Source organism: Elgaria multicarinata, chromosome 1 (assembly GCF_023053635.1).
Source record: "Elgaria multicarinata webbii isolate HBS135686 ecotype San Diego chromosome 1, rElgMul1.1.pri, whole genome shotgun sequence".
Classification (NCBI taxonomy): domain Eukaryota; kingdom Metazoa; phylum Chordata; class Lepidosauria; order Squamata; family Anguidae; genus Elgaria; species Elgaria multicarinata.
This window is the reverse complement of record NC_086171.1, coordinates 7750179-7772309: the sequence shown is the minus strand read 5'-3', so window position 1 is coordinate 7772309 and position 22131 is coordinate 7750179. Positions and strand designations below refer to the sequence as shown.

General features: G+C 44.7%; 2 protein-coding genes across 2 annotated transcripts in view; both read left to right on the top strand.

The window, feature by feature from the left end:
• LOC134396320 (7-alpha-hydroxycholest-4-en-3-one 12-alpha-hydroxylase-like) overlaps positions 1 to 22131 on the top strand; it is a 319750-nt gene that overhangs the window by 9166 nt on the left and 288453 nt on the right. The window lies entirely within an intron of this gene.
• Positions 10926 to 12467, top strand: LOC134392046 (7-alpha-hydroxycholest-4-en-3-one 12-alpha-hydroxylase-like). The gene has a single exon (XM_063116053.1). The coding sequence runs from the start codon at positions 10926 to 10928 to the stop codon at positions 12465 to 12467; it is 1542 nt and encodes a 513-aa protein (XP_062972123.1).

Here is a 22131-nt window from a genome sequence, read left to right as displayed (position 1 = left end):
TGATAAAACACAACCACAGAAATACACAGGAGGGAGGAGAGCATTTATTTCGCAGGCCGGGAAAGTAATCCAGACTTTCTGCGCTCCAAAAAGAAATGAAACATGGAGGATAAGAGCTGAACTGTGTGCTGGACGTGGATGACCTCATGTGGGTATCAGGCTGCAAAACTGCATACCAGGCATGGGGAGTGTGCGATAAATTGCTGGTGTGATGGAGTCCATGGTAGGAGGCTTACCATGGAATAGCTGCAGCAGGAAAACTGACTTCTCTGGGCTCAAATAGACCAGCTAAGTGCCTTGGTGCAAGCCTTGCAAACCCAGCTGAGGGCTGCAGCCCCTCCCAGCCCAGCCCTTTGCTGCTCCCAGAGAATTTCTCGGGAGCATCAGAGACGCTTCCAGCTTTCCTGGCACAGACCCAGCTTTCCATGGACCTGGAGCCTGAGTTTTTTCCTGATGACAAGTATGGGGTGGGATTCCTCATCAGCTTGCCCACAGGGGCAGCAGCCTCTGTCTCCATAACCTGTGTTCAGCTGGGGTTGGAGGAGCCTCGGGATCCCCTTCACCATCATCCAATTCCATCCAAGGGGTGTCAGCTGGGTCTTGCCTGCCCTCTGAAGGTATGGGGTTCTGTTCAACTTGGAAGCTTGTCCTTGTAAAGGAAGAGCACCCAGCAACCTGCTGGCTTCTTGATTGGATTTAGCACGGTTCCCCAGGCACAGACACTCACAGCTCACACAAAATGAGGTTTAAGACCATTTATTAGGAAAAGGGTAGGAATACATGGGATTCAGCAGAATAAAACTATAAAAGCATGCATAAACGTGTAAGAACCCAGAACAAGCAAGCTAAAAACTAAAACTACAAATTCATACGTCACCTAGACCGAACTCAGCCGACACCTCCCTGTTCCCTTCACAGGGATGTCTTTATACTATTCTTTTCACTCCTTCCCCCCTCCCTTCAGCTTTGATGCGTGGAGTCTCTTCATACCTCTGCCCGGGATGGTTAATCACTCAAGGACAAGCGGACAGTTACAATCGGTTTGGCTCCAGTCTTCTCCCCCATACAGCTGCCTGGTTCTTATCTTCCTTCCTATGAAACCATAAAATTCACAAATTAAAAGACATGCCAGTCCCAAGGTCTGGTTAACCCTTACACCTCCCACCTTAAGATGGAATTTCTAGAAAATTCCATCCTACCTCCCTTTACCCTTCCCAATTTACACATTGACCCTTGTTTTTTATTCTCTTTTTTGTGCCCGCGCAGGGGTAGGGGTTTCTCGCACCGACCCTCAACTTCTCCCTCCCGGCCAAAGCTTCGGGATAGCCCATCCGCCACAACATTTTCCTTGCCCTTGATATGGGAGATGGTGAAATCATAATCCTGCAGTGCCAAGCTCCATCTTAACAATTTCTGGTTGGTGTTCTTTACCCGGGATAGCCAGCACAACGGGGAGTGATCAGTTTGTATTTGGAATGGCTGTCCCCAAAGGTATGGGCACAATTTTCCCACTGCCCACATGATGGCTAGACATTCCTTTTTGATCGTAGCCAGGGCCCTCTCTCACGGCAGTAACTTTTGCTGATGAACGCAATGGGCTGGAGCTGCCCCCCTCTCCCTCCTGAAGCAGCACCGCCCCTAAGCCTGCTTCAGAAGTGTCCGTTTGAACCACGAACGGCCGCTCAAAGTCGGGCGCTCGGAGAACAGGAGCACGCGTTAACTTTTCTTTTAACCCCTCAAAGGCCCGTTGGGAAGCTTCCGTCCACTGCACCCTCACCGGCTGTCTCTTCCGGCATAACTCAGTCAGGGGGGCCACTAGCTGGCTAAAGTTGGGAACGAACCTACGATAGTAGCCCGCCAACCCCCAAAAGGACAGGACCTGTTTCTTCGTTTGCGGGACAGGCCACTGCTGGACTGCCTCTACCTTGGCATCCATGGGCTTTAACGCTCCCTGTCCTACCCAATGTCCTAGGTACGTTACTTCCCCCCTCCCGAATTGGCACTTGGAGGCCTTTACGGTTAACCCGGCCTCCCGTAGCTGTCCCAGGACCTGGGCTAGATGATCTAGATGTTCTAGATGATACTCCCAGGTATCACTAAACACGGCCACTTCATCCAGGTAAACACACGAAAAAGCCCCCAGCCCCTCTAAAACCTGGTCCATAAGTTTCTGAAAGCCTCCCGGAGCATTCGAGAGCCCAAACGGCAACACTGTAAACTGATAGTGCCCCCTAGGGGTAGAAAAGGCGGACTTCAAGGCAGCATCCTCGTCTAGTGGCACCTGCCAATATCCTTTAGTTAAATCCAATGTGGAGATGTACTTGGCTTTCCCTAGCGTTTCTATCAAATCATCCGTCCGTGGCATGGGATAAGCCGCCACCGTGGAAACACTGTTAAGCCTCCTGAAGTCCACGCAGAAACGGATCGAGCCATCTTTCTTTGCAATGAGTACGAGGGGGGAGGACCAGGGGCTGTGGCTCTTTTTAATAACTCCCATTGCTAACATCTCCTCGATCTCCTTGTTAACGATCTCTAGCTGCCGGCCATTCAGCCGATGGGGAGGGGATTGAATCAGTGGATGGTTCCCAGTGTCAATGGGACGTTCTCCCCGGCAGCCCTGAAAACAACTCCTCAAACTCCCCCAAACACCGCTTCAGCTGCTCTTGCTGCTTCGGGCCCAATTCCCCTGGTATCTGGATGTCGGTCAACCCCTCCCTTCTCTGGTAACTAGCTAAGACATCCATCCCCGCCTCTCCGTCTAACGGGTCCCCTTTTCCACCTGGCACACTCGCACTGCTCGCTCCTGAAATGGTTTCATCATGTTCACATGGTACACCTTTGAGCGGCGTTGGGTGGTGGGGTCCTTTAACAAATAATTGACCTCATTGAGCTTCTTTTCCACCACCATGGGGCCTTCCCATCTAACCGCTAGCTTTTCCGGCTTCAGCGGTTTCAACACCAGTACCTTATCTCCTTCCTGGAACACCCGCTGCCGTGCTTTCCTATCGTACCACCCCTTCTGAACTTCTTGGGCCTGGGCTAAATTTTCTTGAGCAGCCTCCCCTACCTCCCTCAGCAAATTCTGTAGATTTTGCATGTATGCCACTACTGAGATGGGAGTGGGATTGGTCTGCCCATCCCACCCCTCCCTCAGCAACTTTAATGGGCCTCTCAATTCCCTCCCGAACACTAGCTCGTTTGCCGAAAACCCCAAGCTATCGCTCTTAGCATCTCGGGCAGCAAAAAGGAGATAGGGTAGGGCTTGGTCCCAATCCGCTGCGTGCTTGGTGGCATACGCCTTCAGCATTCTCCCTAGGGTTTGGTTAAATCACTCTACTAACCCATTGCCCTCGTGGTGGTACACCGCGGAAGTACACTGCTGCACTCCTGCCAACTTACATAGTTCCTTCAGCAGTTGGGACATAACCCCCCCACCCAAGTCATGCACCAGTACTTTGGGGACCCCCAAGCGAGTGAAAATCGTCATCATAGCCCTTGCCAACTGCGGGGCGGAAATCGTAGCAAGGGGCACCGCCTCCACAAACCAGGTGGCATAATCCACCAAAGTCAGAATGTACTTTTTCCCCGACCGGGTGGCCGGGCTGAACGGGCCCAATATATCCACCCCCATCTTTTCAAATGGCACCTCCGTGATGGGGGAAGGGCGGAGTGGAGCCTTGGGGTGATCCTGGGGAAACCCTACTCATTGGCAGGTATCACACGTGGAACAAAAGTCCCGTACCTCCTGGGCTACCCCTGGCCAGTAAAAATCCCAGCTCACCCGCTCCAAAGTTCGGCAGATGCCCAGGTGCCCTCCCCATAACAACTCATTGGCGGCCTCCAGCACTTTTCCCCGCACCGACTGGGGTACTACCAGTAGTTTCCTCTCTACTCCCCCCCACCTTTGGGCGAGAACAGCCGGTACAGCAGCCCTTTTTCCCAGGCAAACACTGCCGTGCCCATCTTCCCCGTCCCTCTGACGGCCCCCCTGCCGCCTCCCGACACCCTTGTAGGGTAGGGTCTTGCTGGAGTTCTTGGCGGAATTCTGGGGTGTCCAGGCCCCCTGGGGCGGGATCTCCTCCCTCCCCTTCAGCGTCGAACGACACGTCTAGAGGGCCATCCTCCTTTTCACTCTCCGAGTCCTCCCTCCGCTTAGCAGCTTTCCCCCGAGTAACTACGGCAAGCTGTGTGACTTTAAAACATAAGTCGTTTCCCAGTAGGAAAGCTGGCCCCTTAGTATGCATGAGTATAACCAATTCTCCCTTCCACCCCTGGTATTCAATCTTTACTCGAGCCAGCGGCGCCTCAAAAGGAGGTGCTCCGTACGGGGTTACTATCACAGTTCGGCCCGAAAGTTTCTGTCCCGGCTTGAGCAGGCCCACAAGTACGCTGCTCAAATCCATGCCGGTGTCTCTTTGAGCCTGCACCTGTCTCCCATCGACCACCACACACTCACAGAATTTCTTCCGACTCCACTGGAGTTGCGCTGGGGTCACCAACCGCATAGCGATGGCCGACAAGGAACCTGGCTTCTCTGGACCTGCCACCGCCTTCGCCACTCCGGCTGGCTCGGTGCTCATGTACTCCCACTCCAGGTCAGCAACTCCCTCACTGTCGTCGCTCCAATTCGACAACGGGGAGGCTGGTGCTGGTGGGGCCACTGCCGCTTGCACTACCGGCCACGGAGCTGGACCGCCACCTGCCCCCGCCTGCTTTGCCGCCAGCTTGGGGCATTCCCTCTTCAAGTGCCCAGGCTCCTTGCAGTAGAAGCACCCCCCGCTCACTTGGGGCCCTGCTGCTGTTGCTGCTGAAGGGGCACTCGCTTTTCCTCCGCGTTCCTTCCCGGGCCAGGCCGCCTTCTTTTCCGCTGCCTCTCTGCTGGGAAGCCTCTCCGGACCCTTCTCCGCCACCCGAGGGGTCCCCCCTGCACCCTTCCGCTCGAACACCTGCAGGCGGTTCGCCATCTTGGCTGCTTCCATCAGCGTTTTGGGGTTCTTTTCCCCCATCCAGGCATCATACTTCTCAGGGAACTACCGATAGAGCTGCTCCTTGGCCATCAGGTCTTTAGCCACCTTGAGGTCGCGGACTCCCTCGGCCTCCATCCAGGCCTCCATTGCCGTCAGCATCCGTGTAGTAAACGCCGTGAAGGTCTCCTTCGGGTTCCTGGTAAGCTGCCGAAACTTTTGGCGACAGTGCTCTGCCGCGAGGGCATACTGCTCCTTTGCCACTGACTTGAATTGCCCATAGTCGTGCCGCAGTTCCCGGGGAATGGTAGCTATCATCTCCCTCAAAGTCCCGGAGACTTGCGGGTGCAGCAGGCTCATCATCTGGGCAGCCGGGACCCCCAACTCATCGCAGGTATCCTCGAAGAGCGCCAGAAAAGCCCCCACATCATCACCTTCTTGGTACACCGGGAACGCCCGCCGGTCAAATCGGTTTCTCGACGATCCTGCCGGAGACTGCCCTCGGGTCCCCTCTCTCTCCATTTCTACCACCTTCAGGTGGCGGGTCATCAGCTCCAAGCATTCAGTATACATTCGCTGCATCTTCCCCTCGTTGTTCTCCTCCTCCATCTTCATGCCGGGGGCCCTTCCATCCACCACCCCCTGAGGGTGAGGGATCCCCTGAGGGTGTGGAATTTGCACGCTTGGGCTATTTCCGTCCATCATCCCCTGAGGGAATGAGATATTCGGCCGAACGTCATACCACTCACTCTCCTGCCCTTCACTCGGCATCCAGAGCTGTGCGGAATGTCGTCTCCGGGCCCTCTCCATGGAGCTAGGCGTCCCCTCCACCACCCATTCCATAGTGGCTGGGATGGGATCCCCTTCCTGAGAAGTCACCCCCAACAACTCCACACCAGAATCTACTGCTCCCTGGTCCTGCAACATTGTCAGCTGTCTATTCGACCTTGCTCGCCCTGGGTTCAAACCTATGCCTCGTCTCTATCCCCTTTTTCCTTGCCCCTCTGGATCTGTGTCGAATCCCAGCGCTGCCCACCATGTAAAGGAAGAGCGCCCAGCAACCTGCTGGCTTCTTGACTGGATTTAGCACGGATCCCCAGGCACAGACACTCACAGCTCACACAAAATGAGGTTTAAGACCATTTATTAGGAAAAGGGTAGGAATACATGGGATTTAGCAGAATAAAACTATAAAAGCATGCATAAATGTGTAAGAACCCAGAGCAAGCAAGCTAAAAACTAAAACTACAAATTCATACGTCACCCAGACCGAACTCAGCCGACACCTCCCTGTTCCCTTCACAGGGATGTCTTTATACTATTCTTTTCACTCCTTCCCCCCTCCCTTCAGCTTTGATGCGTGGAGTCTCTTCACACCTCTGCCCGGGATGGTTAATCACTCAAGGACAAGCGGACAGTTACAATCGGCCTTGCTCCAGTCTTCTCCCCCATACAGCTGCCTGGTTCTTGTCTCTCTTCCTATGAAACCATAAAATTCACAAATTAAAAGACATGCCTGTCCCAAGGTCCGGTTAACCCTTACAGTCCTTTCCCCAGGATCTGCTGGAGCTTGCTCTTCCCCTTCATTCTGTGATTATGAGGACTCTGGGGGAGGCATGAGAAGGGGCCTATAAGGCCATTGAGCCCAACCCGCTGCTCAGCGCAGGAATCCACCTTAAAGCATCCAGCTGCCTCTTGAAGGCCTCTAGTGTGGGAGAGCCCATGACCTCCCTAGGTAATTAGTTCCACTGTCATACTGCTCTAACAGTCAGGAAGTTTCTCCTGATCTTGAGCCAGAATTTGACTTCCTGAAAGTTGAGCCCATTTTTCTGTGTCCTGCCTTCTGGGATGATTGAGTAGAGATCCTGGCCCTCGTCTGTGTGGCAACCTTTCATGTCCGAGTGCTATCATGCCTCCCCTTAGTTTTCTCTTCAACAAGACCCACTCTGGCCCGCTTGCATTGGCTGCCTGTATGTTTTTGAGCCTGATTCAAGGTGCTGGTTTTAATCTTTATATGGCTTGGGACCACAATTCCTGATGGAACGCCTCTCCCGACATGAACCTACCCGTACACTGCATTCAACATCCAAGGTCCTCATCCGGACAGCAACAAGAGAGAGGGCTTTTTCAGTGGTGGCCCCAAATTGTGGAACAATCTCTCTGATGAGGCCCACCTGGCTCCAACATTGTTATCTTTTTGGCACCAGGTCAAGACATTTGTCTACTCCCAGGGATTTAGCAATATGTAATTAGCCTGGGTTTGTTTTTGTATGTTTCTGTGGATTTAAATTGTTTGTTTTTGTGATTTAAAATTGGTGTATATTGTTTTTAAGAGTTTTTATCCTATGTAGACCGCCCAGAGAGCCTCGGCTATGTGGCGGTATACAAATGTAAATAATAATAATAATAATAATAATAATAATAATAATAATAATAATAATAATGTCCAGTTATCTCAGTTTCTCATCATAGGGCTTTGTTTCCAGACCCCTGCTCATCCTCATTCCCCTCCTCTGAACACGCTCCAGCTTGTCTGCATCCTTCTTGAAGTGTGGCACCCAGAACTGGACACAGTACTCAAGATGAGTTCTAATCAGAGCCGAATAGAGGGAAACAGTGCCTCATGCGATTTGGAAGTTATATTTCTATTAATGCAGCCCAAAATAGCATTTGCTTTTTTTGCAGCCACATCACACCGTTGGCTCATATTCAGCTTGTGATCTACATCAGTTCCAAGATCCTTCTCGCTTGTATTGCTGATCCAAGTATTCACCATTTTGTAATTGTGCATTTGGTTTCTTTTTCCTAGGTGTAGAACTTGGCATTTATCCCTGTTAAATTTCATTCTGTTGTTTTCAGCCCAGCACTCCAGCCTATTAAGATCGCTTTGAAGTTTATTCCTATTTTCCAAGCTTTTATCTATCCCACCCACTTTTGTGTCATCTGCAAATTTCAATAAGCATTCCCTGCACCTCCTCATTCAAGTCATTAATGAAAATGTTGAAGAGCACTGCGCCCAGGACCGAGCCCTGCAGCACCCCGCTAATTACCTTTCCCCAGTTTGAGAAGGTACTGTTGTTAAGCACTCTTTGAGTCCGATTCTGTAGCCAACTGTGGATCCATATGATTAGCTAGTTTGCTAATCAGAATTTCATGGGGCACTTTGTCAAAAGTTTTGCTGCGGTGAAGATATATTATATCCACAGCATTCCCGGAGTCCACAAGGGAGGTTACCCAACCAAAGAATGAGATCAGATTAGTCTGGCAGGATATGTTCTTGACAAATCCATGCTGGCTTCTAGAAAGCACTGCATTGTTTTCAAGGTGCTTACAGATTGTCTTTATAAGCTACTCCAAAATTTTCCAAGGAATGGATTTCAGACTAACTGATCTGTTGTTCCCATGTTCCTCCTTGTTGAAGATGGGGACAACATTAGCCATCATCCAGCACTTCAGCTGTTCTCCATGATTTCGCAAAGATAATAGACAGTGGTTCTGAGAGTGCTTTTGCCAGCTTCTTTATTACTATGATTGTACGGGAGAAGGCTATCCCACAGGTAGCCTGGACCCAAACCTTGTAGGGCTTTAAAGATAAGAACCAACACTTTATACTTTGCCCGGAAACTAATTGGCAGCCAGTGAAGTGATTTTAAAGTTGGTGTAATATGGTCGCCCCTAGGTGCAGTGGTGACGAACCTGGCTGCCATATTTTGAACTAGTTGAAATTTCTGGAGTAGGCACAAAGGTAGCCCTATGTAGAGCGCATTGCAGAAGTCAAGCCTCGAGCTAACCACTACCATCTTTAGGTCTTCCAACTCTAGGAAGGGTCACAGCTTGTGTATCAGCTTGCCACTAGCACAACACTATTTGGACATGAAACACAATCCGGAGGACTTGAGATTTTGCTGCCTGGAGAAGGTTGAAGGACATGGACAGTCTATACAACATATACTTCCAACGGTGTGAAACATTCTGGATCTTCACTTTGAAGACAAAATCACCAGCTGGTCTAAATGAGGAAATCAACTGGATGGCTATGCACTAAATTGTATCTATTATTATCTTTTGTTGTCCTTCTTTATGTTTTATTTGTAAATCTATTGGTGTGACATTCTATCCAGTATTTGCATCACTTATCAGGATATGTAGTTTTGCTTAGCTTAATTTGCAACCTAATTGATGACACCTGCCTGTAGGGTCGAACAATTTACATACTGGTAATGCTTTTTTTATTTTTATTTTTTTTTATTTTCTACAATACTTAAACATACAGCATTACAATGAAAAAAGAAATAACAAACTACATAAATGTTGAATAAATGTTGAATACATAATATCATATCTAAATAACATAATCAAACTTAATATATAAGTGCACCCCCCACCTCGGGATCTCATTCCTGATTCCAAAATCTCATACTTTCTTCTGCTGGTGGTTTCCCACTTCCCTTAGAAAACACAAATATTAGGAACTGTTTCCAAATTCCTTCAAAATCATTTGTTTTAGCTATACCTCTTCTCCATTTAATATTACAAGTCAATTTATCATTAATAGCTATATCCCAAACTTCTTTATACCATTCTTCAGTAGAATATTCCCCTTGAATCTTCCAGTTCCTACCTACAATCAATCTTGCTGCTGTCAGCAAATTCGTTATTCGTTATTAATTCCTTAATTTCTTTTTTACATTTTAAATCTTCAAATAGTGACAGTAATGCAACTTTTGGTGTTCGTTCTATCTTCATTCCCACAATTTCTTCAATCTCCAAAAACACCATCTTCCACAATTTTTGTACATATTTGCATTCCCACCACATATGTAAATACGTTCCTTTTTCCCCACAACCTCTCCAACAATTTGCTGAATGCTGATTATTTATCTTGTTTAATCTAACCGGGGTTATGTACCACCTCCATATAATTTTAAAATAATTCTCTTTTATTCTTACTGACATCCAAAGTTATCAGGCATGTGTGATGGTCAACTTTTAGACCTTCTATTTTTTGGACAAAATCCTTAGTTTCTTTAATATACGATCTTGGAACAGCCGGTAACAAAAAAGAATCTAAATATTGAGCCATTGGTTCAAGTACCGAATTGGAGCCAGAGATAATGGGTCTACGAGGGGGAGGAAAACAGGTTTTGTGGATTTTGGGAAAAAAATATAGAACATGGGTGCTCTAGGAAATTCCTTGGTCAAGAAACGAGCTATCTGTTCATTGATGTGACCATGAGATAGGGCTTCATGAACAAAAATATGGATGGTAAATAGAATGTTAGAAGTGGGGTCTTTGGGCAAAGGTAAGAAATTGGAACGATCAGAACATCTCATAGAGACCATATAACACCGGTCTTAAAAGAGTTGCACTGGCTGCCAATACAGCTCCGGTTGGAAAGCAAGATGCTGGTAATGATGCTTAGAGCCCTTAACTGCTTGGCACCCCGATACCTGAGGGAGAGCCTCTCCCTATATTTGCCTGCCTGTGGAATGTGGAATGTCCTCCCCCTGGAGGCCTGACTAGCGCCAGCACTGGTTTCATTTTTGTGCCAGGTTAAGACAGGTTAAGACAGGGCTTTTCAACAGGGCTTTGATGGCTAAATCCACCAGCCTGCACACTGTCGTGTTTTAATTTGATTTTACTGTCTTAAAATTTCATATTAGTTTTAATGGTTTTATAATAGCTTTAATGATTTAATTTGTTTTAGAATTGTATATTTATTATATTTTATATGTATGATTTTATCTGTATGCCGCCCTGAGATCCTTGTGATATAGGGCAGGATATTAATATTTTAATAAATAACTAAATAACTAATGGAACAGGAAAACTGCAACTGGCTGTACCTGCTTAGAAATGGGATTAGATCACCCCACCCTGATTTGCCATCTGATTGGTTGATTCATATAAACCCGTGGATCCATTTATTCTTTTGCAGTGTTTCCTCCAGTGCATCAGCAATGACTCTCTGGGAGACTGTGCTTTGCACTTTCTTAGCGCGCCTCTTGGCAACCCTACTTGGCGGACTCCATCAAATAGGAGCATTTCGCAAGAGGAAACCCAAGGAACCTCCATTGGACAAAGGCTTTCTTCCATGGGTCGGACATGGGCTAAGTTTCATTCGGAGCCCTGAAGAGTTTTTGGAAAGGATGCGGAAGAAACATGGGGATATTTTCACAGTTTTGCTCAGAGGCAGTTACATGCATTTTTTGATTGATCCTTCTACTTTTGAACCCTTAATGAAGGTATCAAAACAAAAGATGAATTTTAATAAAATTTCATTAATGTTACTACATAATGCTTTTGGCCTGCATTCCACTGAATCTCAGCTACATAATTTTAAAAAAATCAGTAATAAGTATCTCAGAGGGAAGTATCTACCTGTCCTGAACCAGGTGATGATGGAGAAGTTGAAGTCCGTGATGCTTCTCAGCCAGGATTCATGTGAGGGGAAAAGTTCTTGGCGGCAGGAGGGAGTCCTCCACTTTATCTACAAAACTGCCTTCCAAGCCTCTTTTCTGACTTTGTTTGGCAATGAGCCACACAAAGATGTAGACAGCAAAGAAAATGCTAAGGAGAATGAATTAACCCAAGGTGGAAACTTGTCGGAAAATTTTCAGAAATTTGTCCGTTTCTTTCCCCGTATGGTCACCGGCACCATAGATCCTATGAGCAAGAAGGAGACAGAGAGATTGAAGAAGTACTTCTGTAACATTCTCTCAGTAGAAAAGTTGTATCAAAGAGATGGCATCAGCAATTGGGTAGCTGAGCTAGATCAGCTTTTGGCTGAGACCGGGATGACTGAAAAGATGCGGAATCAATTTCAGCTGTTTTTTCTCTGGACATCTCAAAGTAACTTTGTCCATGCTACCTTCTGGATTCTTCTGTATCTCCTGAAATTTCCAGAAGCAATGGAGGCAGTGAGGGAAGAAGTGGAGAGAGTTCTAAGTGAGACTGGTCAGGAGGTCAGGGCAGGCGGCCCCTTCATCAGCGTGTCCTTGGATATGATCAAAACTCCTCTTCTGGACAGTGCAATAGAGGAAACTCTGCGCTTGAAAATGACTGGTCTTATCTGCAGATCCATGATGCAGGAAATGGATATTAAGATGGCTGATGGCAAAGAATATACTCTCCGGAAAGGTGATGATCTTGTGCTTTCTCCTTTTCTTGCACTGCAAACAGATCCAGAAATCCACCCTGACCCTCACACATTCAAATATGACAGGTTTGTGACCCCAGATGGCATAAAAAAGGAGTTCTACAAGAATGGGAAAAAGCTAAAGTATTACAGTATGCCTTTTGGTGCCGGATCCTCAATGTGCCCTGGGCGATTTTTTGTTGTTAATGAATTGAAGTTGTTTGCCTTACTGATGCTGGCCTATTTTGACATGGAACTGGTTAATGCAGAAGAAGAAATGCCTATGATAGATGTAAGAAGCTATGGGTTTGGAACTGCAAAGCCATCTCATGATATTCACTTCAAATACCGATTGAGAGTCTAAGGGTCATTTAGGCTCAAATCCTCTGTACCGTTGCCTGGAGTTAGCCCCTTAGATTGCTTCCAAGAAAATATGCATAGGATTGCCCTATCAAACCTGGCTTTTATTAACTAATATATGGTTTCGCAGTTAACCCAGGGTAATTCTTTTTTTCCTAATAAAAATATTATTCTGTAAATACGGAGTCTTTGGGCATGTCTAGACCTAGGGAGGGGAGGGGAGACAGACAGCAAAACGGGGATCCACTCCCACTTTGAAGTGGTCCCACACCACGCTTGTCTGTCACTTCCGTGGTGACACCAATTGCTTGCCTATGCTCTCAGGTGTCGCCACAGAAGCAGGAGTAACAGAGGAAGAGGGGTTGGATACAAACGAGAAGGATCTTGGAATTGTTGTAGATCACAAGCTGAATATGAGCCAACAGTGCGATATGGCTGCAAGAAAGGCAAATACTATTTTGGGCTGCATTAATAAAGTATAGCTTCCAAATCATGTGACGTACTGGTTCCTCTCTATTCGGCCCTGGTTAGGCCTCATCTATTGCGTCCAGTTCTGGGCTCTGCAATTCAAAAGGATGCAGACAAGCTGGAGTGTGATCAGAGGAGGGCAACCAGGATGATCAGGGGTCTGGAAACAATGCCCTATGAAGAGAGACTGAAAGAACTGGGCATGTTTAGCCTGGAGAAGAGAAGATTGAGGGGAGACATGATAGCACTCTTCAAATACTTAAAAGGTTGTCACACAGAGGAGGGCCAGGATCTCTTCTCAATCCTCCCAGAGTGCAGGACATGGAATAACGGGCTCAAGTTAAAGAAAGCGAGATAATCAGATATTATAATGATCCAAGAGACACACCAAGGCTCCGAGAATTCGAATATGATAAAATTAAAGTGGTTAGCCTATTATGAAAAGTCATTAGGGACATCAAAAAAAAAATGGAGTGGCCACTTTGATTTAAAAAAAAAGTGGGTTTACATTAGAAGAAGTAAAAAAGGATGATAAGGGTAGATATCTTATGTTAAAAGGTAAAATTGAGGGAAAGGTCTATACTTTGATTAATGTTTATGCCCCAAATGAGAGGCATAGAGAGTTTTTTATAAAGTTGTTTAAAGAAATAGAAGAATTTAAGGAGGGGTATGCTATATTAGCTGGGGATTTTAATATGGTTATGGATAATAAAAGGGACAGGTCAAATCCCACTAATGCTGAAAAGAGGAACAATATGACTATATTGAATAAGTTAGTAAAAGAAAATGATTATTTAGATTCGTGGCGCTTACTTAACGGGAATAGGCCTGGATTTTCATACTTTTCCCCAGTTCATCATACATACTCCAGGATAGATCATATATTTGTTTCAAAAGACTTTGCAACGAGGATTTGTAAAATGGAAATGGGGGTAATAAAAGTAACTGATCATGCCTTGTTAAGTTTAGAATTTACAGTTAAGAAAGATTATAAAGAGGCATATAGATGGAAGTTGAACACAAAGATATTGAAATACAATAAAATAGTAGATAAAATTCGGAAGGAACTGTCGGAGTCATGGGAAATTAATGAAAAAGGAGGAACAGCTGGGTCAGTCATTTGGGACACCATGAAGGCTGTAGCAAGAGGAATCTGTATTAGAGAAACATGTAGTTTAAAAAGACAACAACGTGCAGAACAGGAAAAGTTAGAGATAGAAATTAAAAACTTGGAGGAAAGATATTGGCGAAGTAAAGATAAATATAAATTAGTGGAAATACAAGCTAAGAAGAAACAATTAGAAAACTTAAATATAGAAGAGATTCAAAAGAATTTAATGTATATGAAAAGGGAATATTTTGAAAACAGTGATAAGAACTCGAGGTTGCTTGCCAAGCTCACACAAAAAGAAAAAGGGAGGAATGGGATAGAAACGTTGAAAGATAGCCGAGGGAATTATTGTCATGCAATGAAAGCTAAAATAAAAAATTTTCAGGAATTTTATCAGGAATTGTACAAGGGTAAAGAAATTCAACAAGAAAAGGTGGAGGAGTATATTGGAAGGTTTATAAAGAAGGAAATAAAATCAGAATATAAGGAGTTAATGGAGTCAGTAATAACTCAAAGAGAAGTTGAAGAGGTTATTGATAAGTTAAAAGTGGGTAAATCACCAGGAGCAGATGGTTTGGGTCCAGAATATTATAAGGTCTTCAAAGATTGTTTAGTTCCAAAATTAATGGAACTTTATAATAGGATATTATCAGGAGAGAAGATACCTGAATCATGGGAACATTCAGTGATAATTCTGATCCCAAAACCAGATAAAGATTTGACTAATCCCGATTCTTATAGACCTATTTCTTTAATAAATCAGGATGCTAAAATTTTTACATCTATTATGGCCAAACGACTAAATAAATTTTTGGCAGAATATATAGGAGCAGATCAATGTGGGTTTGTGGTAGGAAGACATATGCATAATTTAGTGGGTAGAGTTTTAAATGTAATAAATGTAATAAAAAAAGCAAATATTAAGGCAGGTATTATGGCATTAGATATTTTTAAAGCTTTTGATTGTGTGAGCTGGCAGGCACTAAAGAGTATTATAGATAAATTGGGATTTGGAAATAAATTTAAAAATGTAATAGAACAGCTATATTCCCAAAATACGGCGGTAGTGGTGGTAAATGACGGACTTACTGAAAAGATACGACTAGCCAGAGGAACAAGACAAGGATGTCCGCTCTCGCCGGTCCTTTTTGTAATGGTTATGGAAGTTTTGGCGAAGGCACTAAGGGAGGATAAAGAATTAGAAGGAATTGGAGAGGTAAGGGAAATAAAGCTAAACATGTTTGCGGATGATACTTTATTGACCATTAAGAATCCATTAAGAAAATTAGAAAGAATTAAATATCAGTTGAGGGAATTTGAGGAAATTACAGGGTTAAAAATAAATTGGTCTAAATCAGAGATGATGTTGTTTAACTATACTAAGAAGGAAGAAAAGGATTGGGAATTTAAGGGAATGGAATTGAAAGTTAAGAACGAGATTAAATATTTGGGAATTAAAATTACAAAAAAGCTAGAGAATTTAGAAAGGGAAAATTTAACGAGGTTAAAGAAGGAGGTACTAGAGAAATTGGAGAAATATAAAAGATTAAATTTATCTTGGTTTGGGAGAATAGCTTTGATAAAAATGAAGATATTAGCTAAAATTAATTTTGTATTTAGGATGCTACCTATAAAAATATCAGAAACCGAGATAAAAAGTTGGCAAAATATTATTAATAAATATTGTAATGGAGAAAAGAGAGCAAGAGTGAATAAAAATAATTGGTACCTAAGCCAAAAAAAGGGGGGAATGGGTCTCCCAAACATAAAATTATACTACGTAGCAAATAGATTAAGACATGTTGTAGAAGCAATTATGGGAGTAGGAGATTTATATTGGATGGAAGAAAAAATCATAAGTAAGGTAGAGATGAATCTGGAGAATGTTTTTTTTAAAGATGGAGGAAGAAAGTGGGTTGGAAGTATAGATAATCCACTCCTGAGGACTCAATGGGAAATTTGGAGTAAATTTAAAGGGAAGCTGCTTCCGAGCAACTCTCCCTTAGCACCGATAATAATGTTAAAGAATTTTCCAGAGGATCTAAAGGGCAGATTATGTAAAATATTAAAAGAGAAAAATAAAATAAAATTAAAGGATTGGGTAAGAGATATTAAAACAAGAGAGGATATGGAAAATTTGTTAAAGGAGAAGAAGCTATCTTGGTTAGAATATGGTCAATTAGAACAATGGAATAAAAAGTGGATTAAAGATAATAGAATGTGCAGAAAGATGACGAGGTTTGAAGAATTAGTAGTAAGTAAGGAGAAAGGAAAAGGAGGTAGTATAGTTTCAAAAGGATTAATGAGTGAAATATATAAAATATTGTTAGAGAAGGAGTTTAGAGAGAATACAGAGAAAATGATTTGGGAATCAGATTTGAAGATACAAATAGGGCGACAGAGCTGGGAGGGACTATGGAAACAAAGAGTGTTGAGAAGTTTATCAGTAAGAATAAAGGAGAATTATTTTAAAATTTTATGGAGGTGGTACCTAACCCCGGTTAGATTGAATAAGATAAGTGATCAACATTCAGCAAATTGTTGGAGAGGATGTGGGGAAAAAGGAACGTATTTACATATGTGGTGGCAATGCAAATATGTACAAAGATTATGGAAGATGGTGTTCTCAGAAATTGAAGAAATAGTGGGAATGAAAATAGAACAAACACCAAAAATAGCATTGCTGTCACTATTTGAAGATATAAAGTGTGGAAAAGGAACTATAGAGCTGATATCGAGTTTGTTGGTTGCAGCACGATTGATGATAGCTAGGAACTGGAAGATCCAAGGGGAATATTCTATTGAGGAATGGTATAAAGTAGTATGGGACATAGCCATTAATGATAAACTGACATGCAATATTAAGTGGAGAAAAGGCGTAACTAAAATAAATGAGTTCGAAGGAATCTGGAAACAGTTCCTAGTGTTCGTGTTTACTAAGGGAAGTGGGAAACCACCAGCAGAAGAAATGATTAGATTTTGGACTCAAGAATGATCCCGAGGTGGGGGGTGCACTTTTATGTTAAGAATGAAGATGTTGTAGTGTGATAAGGCATATGTAATAGTTTTTGATATTTGTACTCAACAATTATTCAATATGTATGCAGCAGATATTTGATGTATTTTTTTTTCTTATTGTGTTTGTTTCAGTTATATTTTGGAAATGTTTATCTATGTTTATATAGTGTTGAAAATGAATAAAAATTATTATTATAAAAAAAAGAAAAAAGAAAGCGAGATTCCAGCTGGACATCAGGAAAAACTTCCTGAGTGTTAGAGCAGTACGACAATGGAATCAGTTACCTAGGGAGGTTGTGGGCTGTCCCACACTAGAGGCCTTCAAGAGGCAGCTGGACTACCATCTGTCAGGGATGCTTTAGGGTGGATTCCTGCATTGAGCAAGGGGTTGGACTTGATGGCCTTGGAGACCCCTTCCAACTCTGCTATTCTATGATTCTATGGTTCTATGATACTGGGGAGAGAGCCTCGGCCTGCTGCTGCTCATCACCCACGTCCTGGAGGATCGCCTCCTCATCCTGCCCCTCCACCATGCAGAGGACCTCATCGAGAATGTCTTGCAACAGGTCCATCAGCGGGCTCCTCTCAATCAATAAAGAAGAAGTTGGGGATACTCCTCCTCCTACAACAGCACCAATGCTGCTGCTGCTGCCTGCCTGCCTCTTGCAAAGGGGCACTTTTCCCACCCTCAAAAAGCAAATGGCGGGCACAAGTGGGAGAAGGGGGCGCCTCTGCCTGCTTCTTCTCCTGCTGCTGCTGTTGTGCACCCACCAAGGACTGGCCTGTTTGATTTTCATGGCGGGAGAGGCTGCCTGCCTACTGGTGGTGCCAGCATTGCCTTGCCCCCTGCTTGCACGGCACCCAACCACAGACGGGTGCCTGCTGCCACGTATCATTATTATAAATGTATTTATTATAGGGGAAATGGGTAAAGTGTGTGGGGCTTTGCCCTCACTTTATGTGTATGCTTGTGCACTTAATAAGCACAGCAAACACAGTCACACACACACACACACACACACACAGAGGATAAATTGATTTTTCTGGTAATTTGTTTGTTTTTATAAAGAAGGAGGAAAATGAATAGAAAAAACACACTCACGGAACACAGGGTTTAAAAGACAGGGCGGAAGGGGTGTGGGAAACAAATACACCAAAGGTAGAATTATAAGTTTATATAAAGCAAAGAAAGGCAAAAGAAAGCACAGGAAACCTAAGGAAAAAAATCAGAAACACCCCCCCCCCCCGAGACAAATCCTATCAAACTCCAACTAACTCCTCCAAACACCGCTCCAGAAAATGTCACTTTACAGTGACCGAAGTCGTACCCCACAAAGACAGAGAAAGAAAAGTGTCTCTTGGTGCCTCTGGCCTAGTCCCCCCCTCCAACATTGGGATTGGAGGATGCTTTAGGGGGTGATCACTTATCACGATTGGGAAATGAAGCTGTTTATCAATGCCAAAAAAGGCTTATTTCCCCCTCCTGCTTACCCATTAAAAAAAATTCATTGCAACCCAACCGCTGAATGGGTTTTTCTGAAAATCTACACAAATGACCCCCAATCATCAATCTCTAAGCACAGTAATTTTCAGGGATTAGCTTTAAAAACAAAGAAGTTATAGGTGTTTTTTCACCCAATACAATCCTATGTAAAAAAAATCATCCAAAATGCAGAGTTCCGGATCTCTGTTCCGGAGCTCCGGATCAAGGCGAAGCGCTCCGCAACTGAGTGAACCGCTTTGCCTTGATCCGCTGCCCCCCTGACCCGATTCGGATCCACCTTTGGCAGAGATGGATCAGGTCGCTCTGCTCCCGCTTCTACAATTTATTTATTTATTTATTTATTACATTTCTATACCGCCCAATAGCTGAAGCTCTCTGGGTGGTTCACAAAAATTAAAATCATAGTGAAACAACCAACAATAAATTTACTCTGTTTTACTTGTACAGAGTAAAACAGTAAATAGCAAGACCCTGCCGCATAGGCTTACATTCTAATAAAGTCATAGTAAAGCAATAAGGAGGGGGAGATAATGCAAACAGGCACTGGGTAGGGTAAACAGGCACAGGGTAGGGAAAAACTAACAGTATAACTAACAGTCTAAAGTCCGAGTAACATCAAGTTTTAAAAGCTTTAGGGAAAGGAATAACCTAGCCACAGTAATACATGCACTGCTAACTTCCCGATTAGACAACTGCAATACACTCTATGTGGGGCTTCCCTTGAGGACGACTCGGAAGTTGTAGCTAATGCAAAATGCAGCATCTAGATAGCTAACTGGAACATCTCATAGAGACCATATCACCCCGGTCTTAAAGGAGTTGCATTGGCTGCCAATACGTTTCCGGTCAAAGTTCAAGATGCTGACTTTTAAAGCCCTAAACTGCTTGGGACCTCGATACTTGAGGGAGAGCCTCTCCCTAGATCTGCCTGTCCTAGACCTGAAATCTGTTGGAGGAGCCCTTCTCTGTGCCCCACCAATGCAAGATATATGCTATGGTGGGGCATGAGAGAGGGATTTCTCTTTTGTGGCACCCCAGCTGCGGAATGGCCTCCCTCCGGAAGCCCAACTGGTGCCAGCATGGGCTTCATTTCGGTGCCAGGTTAAGACATGGCTTTTTGACAGGGCCTTTGATGGCTAAATCCACCAGCCTGCACACTGTCATCTTTTAATTGGATTTTACTGTTTTAAAATTTCATATAAGTTTTAACATAGTAGTGGTTTAATTTGTTTTAGAATTGTATATTTCTTCTATTTTATATGTATGATTTTATCTGTACACCTCCCTGAGATCATTTAGATATAGGGCAGGATATTAATATTTAAATAAATAAATAAATAAATAAATAAATAAAGGAACAGGCAAAGTGCAACTGCCTACACCTGCTCAGAAATGGGATTAGATCACCCCACCCTAATTTGCCATCTGATTGGTTGATTCATATAAACCTGTGGATCCATTTATTCTTTTGCAGTGTTTCCTCCAGTGCATCAGCAATGACTCTCTGGGAGACTGTGCTTTTCACTTTCTTAGCGTGCCTCTTGGCAACCCTACTTGGGGGACTCCATAAAATAGGAGCGTTTTGCAAAATGAAACCCAAGGAACCTCCATAGGACAGAGGCTTCCTTCCACGGCTCAGACACGGGCTAAGTTTCAAGAGGACGCCAGAAGAGTTTTTGGAAAGGATGCGGAAGAAACATGGAGATATTTTCACAGTTTTGCTCGGAGGCGTTTACAGGCGTTTTTAAAATGATCCTTCTACTTATGAACCCTTAATGAAGGTATCAAAACAAATGCTGAGTTATAATAAATTTACATCAATGGTGTCACGTAATATTTTTGGCCTCCACTGCACAGAATCTCAGCTACATAGTTTTAAAAAAATCATTGATAAGTATCTCGGAGGGATGTATCTACCTGTACTGAAGCAGGTGATGATGGAGAAGTTGAAGTCCATGATGCTTCTCAGCCAGGATTCAGGTGAGGGGAAGAGATCTTGGCAGCAGGAGGGAGTCCTCCACTTTACCTACAAACTGTCTTCCAATCCTCTTTTCTGACTTTGTTTGGCAATGAGCCACACAAAGATGTAAACAGCAAAGAAAATGCAAAGGAGATTGAATCAACCCAAGGTGGAAACTTGTCTGAAAATTTTCAGAAATTTGACCGTTTCATTCCCCATATGGTCACCGGCACCATAGATACTCTGAGCAAGAAGGAGACAAAGAGATTGAAGAAGTACTTCTGGGACATTCTCTCCGTAGAAAAGTTGTATCAAAGGGACGGCATCAGCAATTGGATAACTGAGGGCCTTGCTAGACTCAGCCGGATAAGCCGGCAGGGAGGCTTGGTGACGGTGCACTAACTTTAGTGTGCGTTGCCCCGCCTCCTAGACGGCTGACGCACAGGGACTACGGAAGCCCTGCAGCGTCGGCCATTTTTTTTTGTTAAAGGGGCCACGTGCACCCCGAAGACTACGGAGAAGGTAAGTGGGGTTCTTTTCTAAAATTATCCATCCCTCGCCCCCATCCCATCCCCGGTTATCTGTCCCTAGCCCCCATCCCCGGTTGTCTGTCCCTCGGCCCCATCCCATCCCTGATGTCTGGCTTTCCTCCCCCTCTCCTGCCGGTCCGGCCTTCCCCCCATCTCCCCCCCGGGAACCCCCCCGGCCCGATGGGCACAGCGCTGAGCGGTGTGCCCAGTCCGTGGCTTTTCCCAGCTACTCGTGAGTAAGCGAGTAGCCGCAAAAAGCCACAGACCTTGCTAGAGGTTCCGCAGCCCCGGCCTCAGGCCAGGGCTGTGGAAAAGGCGCACGATAAGCGACTTCGCTTATGGCGCGTTAGGGGAGGCTTCAGCACGGCCTGACCCCAGATTCCTCTGTGCATCATCTGGACACACACCAGGGAAACCGAGCCTCAAAGCATGCTAAGGCCTCATCTAGCAAGGCCCTGAGCTAACCCGGCAGTTAACTGAGCCTGGGATTACTGAAAAGATGCAGACTCAATTTCAGCTGCTGCTTCTCTGGCTATCTCAAACTAACATTGTCATTGCTTCTTTCTGGATTCTTCTGTATCTCCTGAAATATCCAGAAGCCATGGAGGCAATGAGGGAAGAAGTGGAGAGAATTCTAAGAGAGACCGGTCAGGAGGTCGTGGCAGGCGGCTCCTTCATCAACGTGTCCTTGGATATGATCAAAACTCCTCTTCTGGACAGTGCAATAGAAGAAACTCTGCGATTGAAAGGGTCTGCTCTTCTCTTCAGAACTGTGATGCAGGAAATGGATATTAAGATGGCCGATGGCAAAGAATACACTTTCTGGAAAGGTGATGATCTAGTGCTGTCGCCTTTTCTTGCACTGCAAACAGATCCAGAAATCAACCCTGACCCTCACACATTCAAATACGACAGGTTTGTGACCCCAGATGGCATAAAAAAGGACTTCTATAAGAATGGGGGAAAGCGAAAATATCACAGTATGCCTATTGGTGGTGGAACTGGACTGTGCCCTGGGTGACTTTTTGCTGTTTGTGAAATGAAGATGTTTGTCTTCTTGATGCTGGCCTACTACGA

Bases quoted from the DNA above. Each gene is read 5' to 3' on its own strand.
- LOC134392046 (XM_063116053.1), top strand. From the start codon at position 10,926: ATGACTCTCTGGGAGACTGTGCTTTGCACTTTCTTAGCGCGCCTCTTG.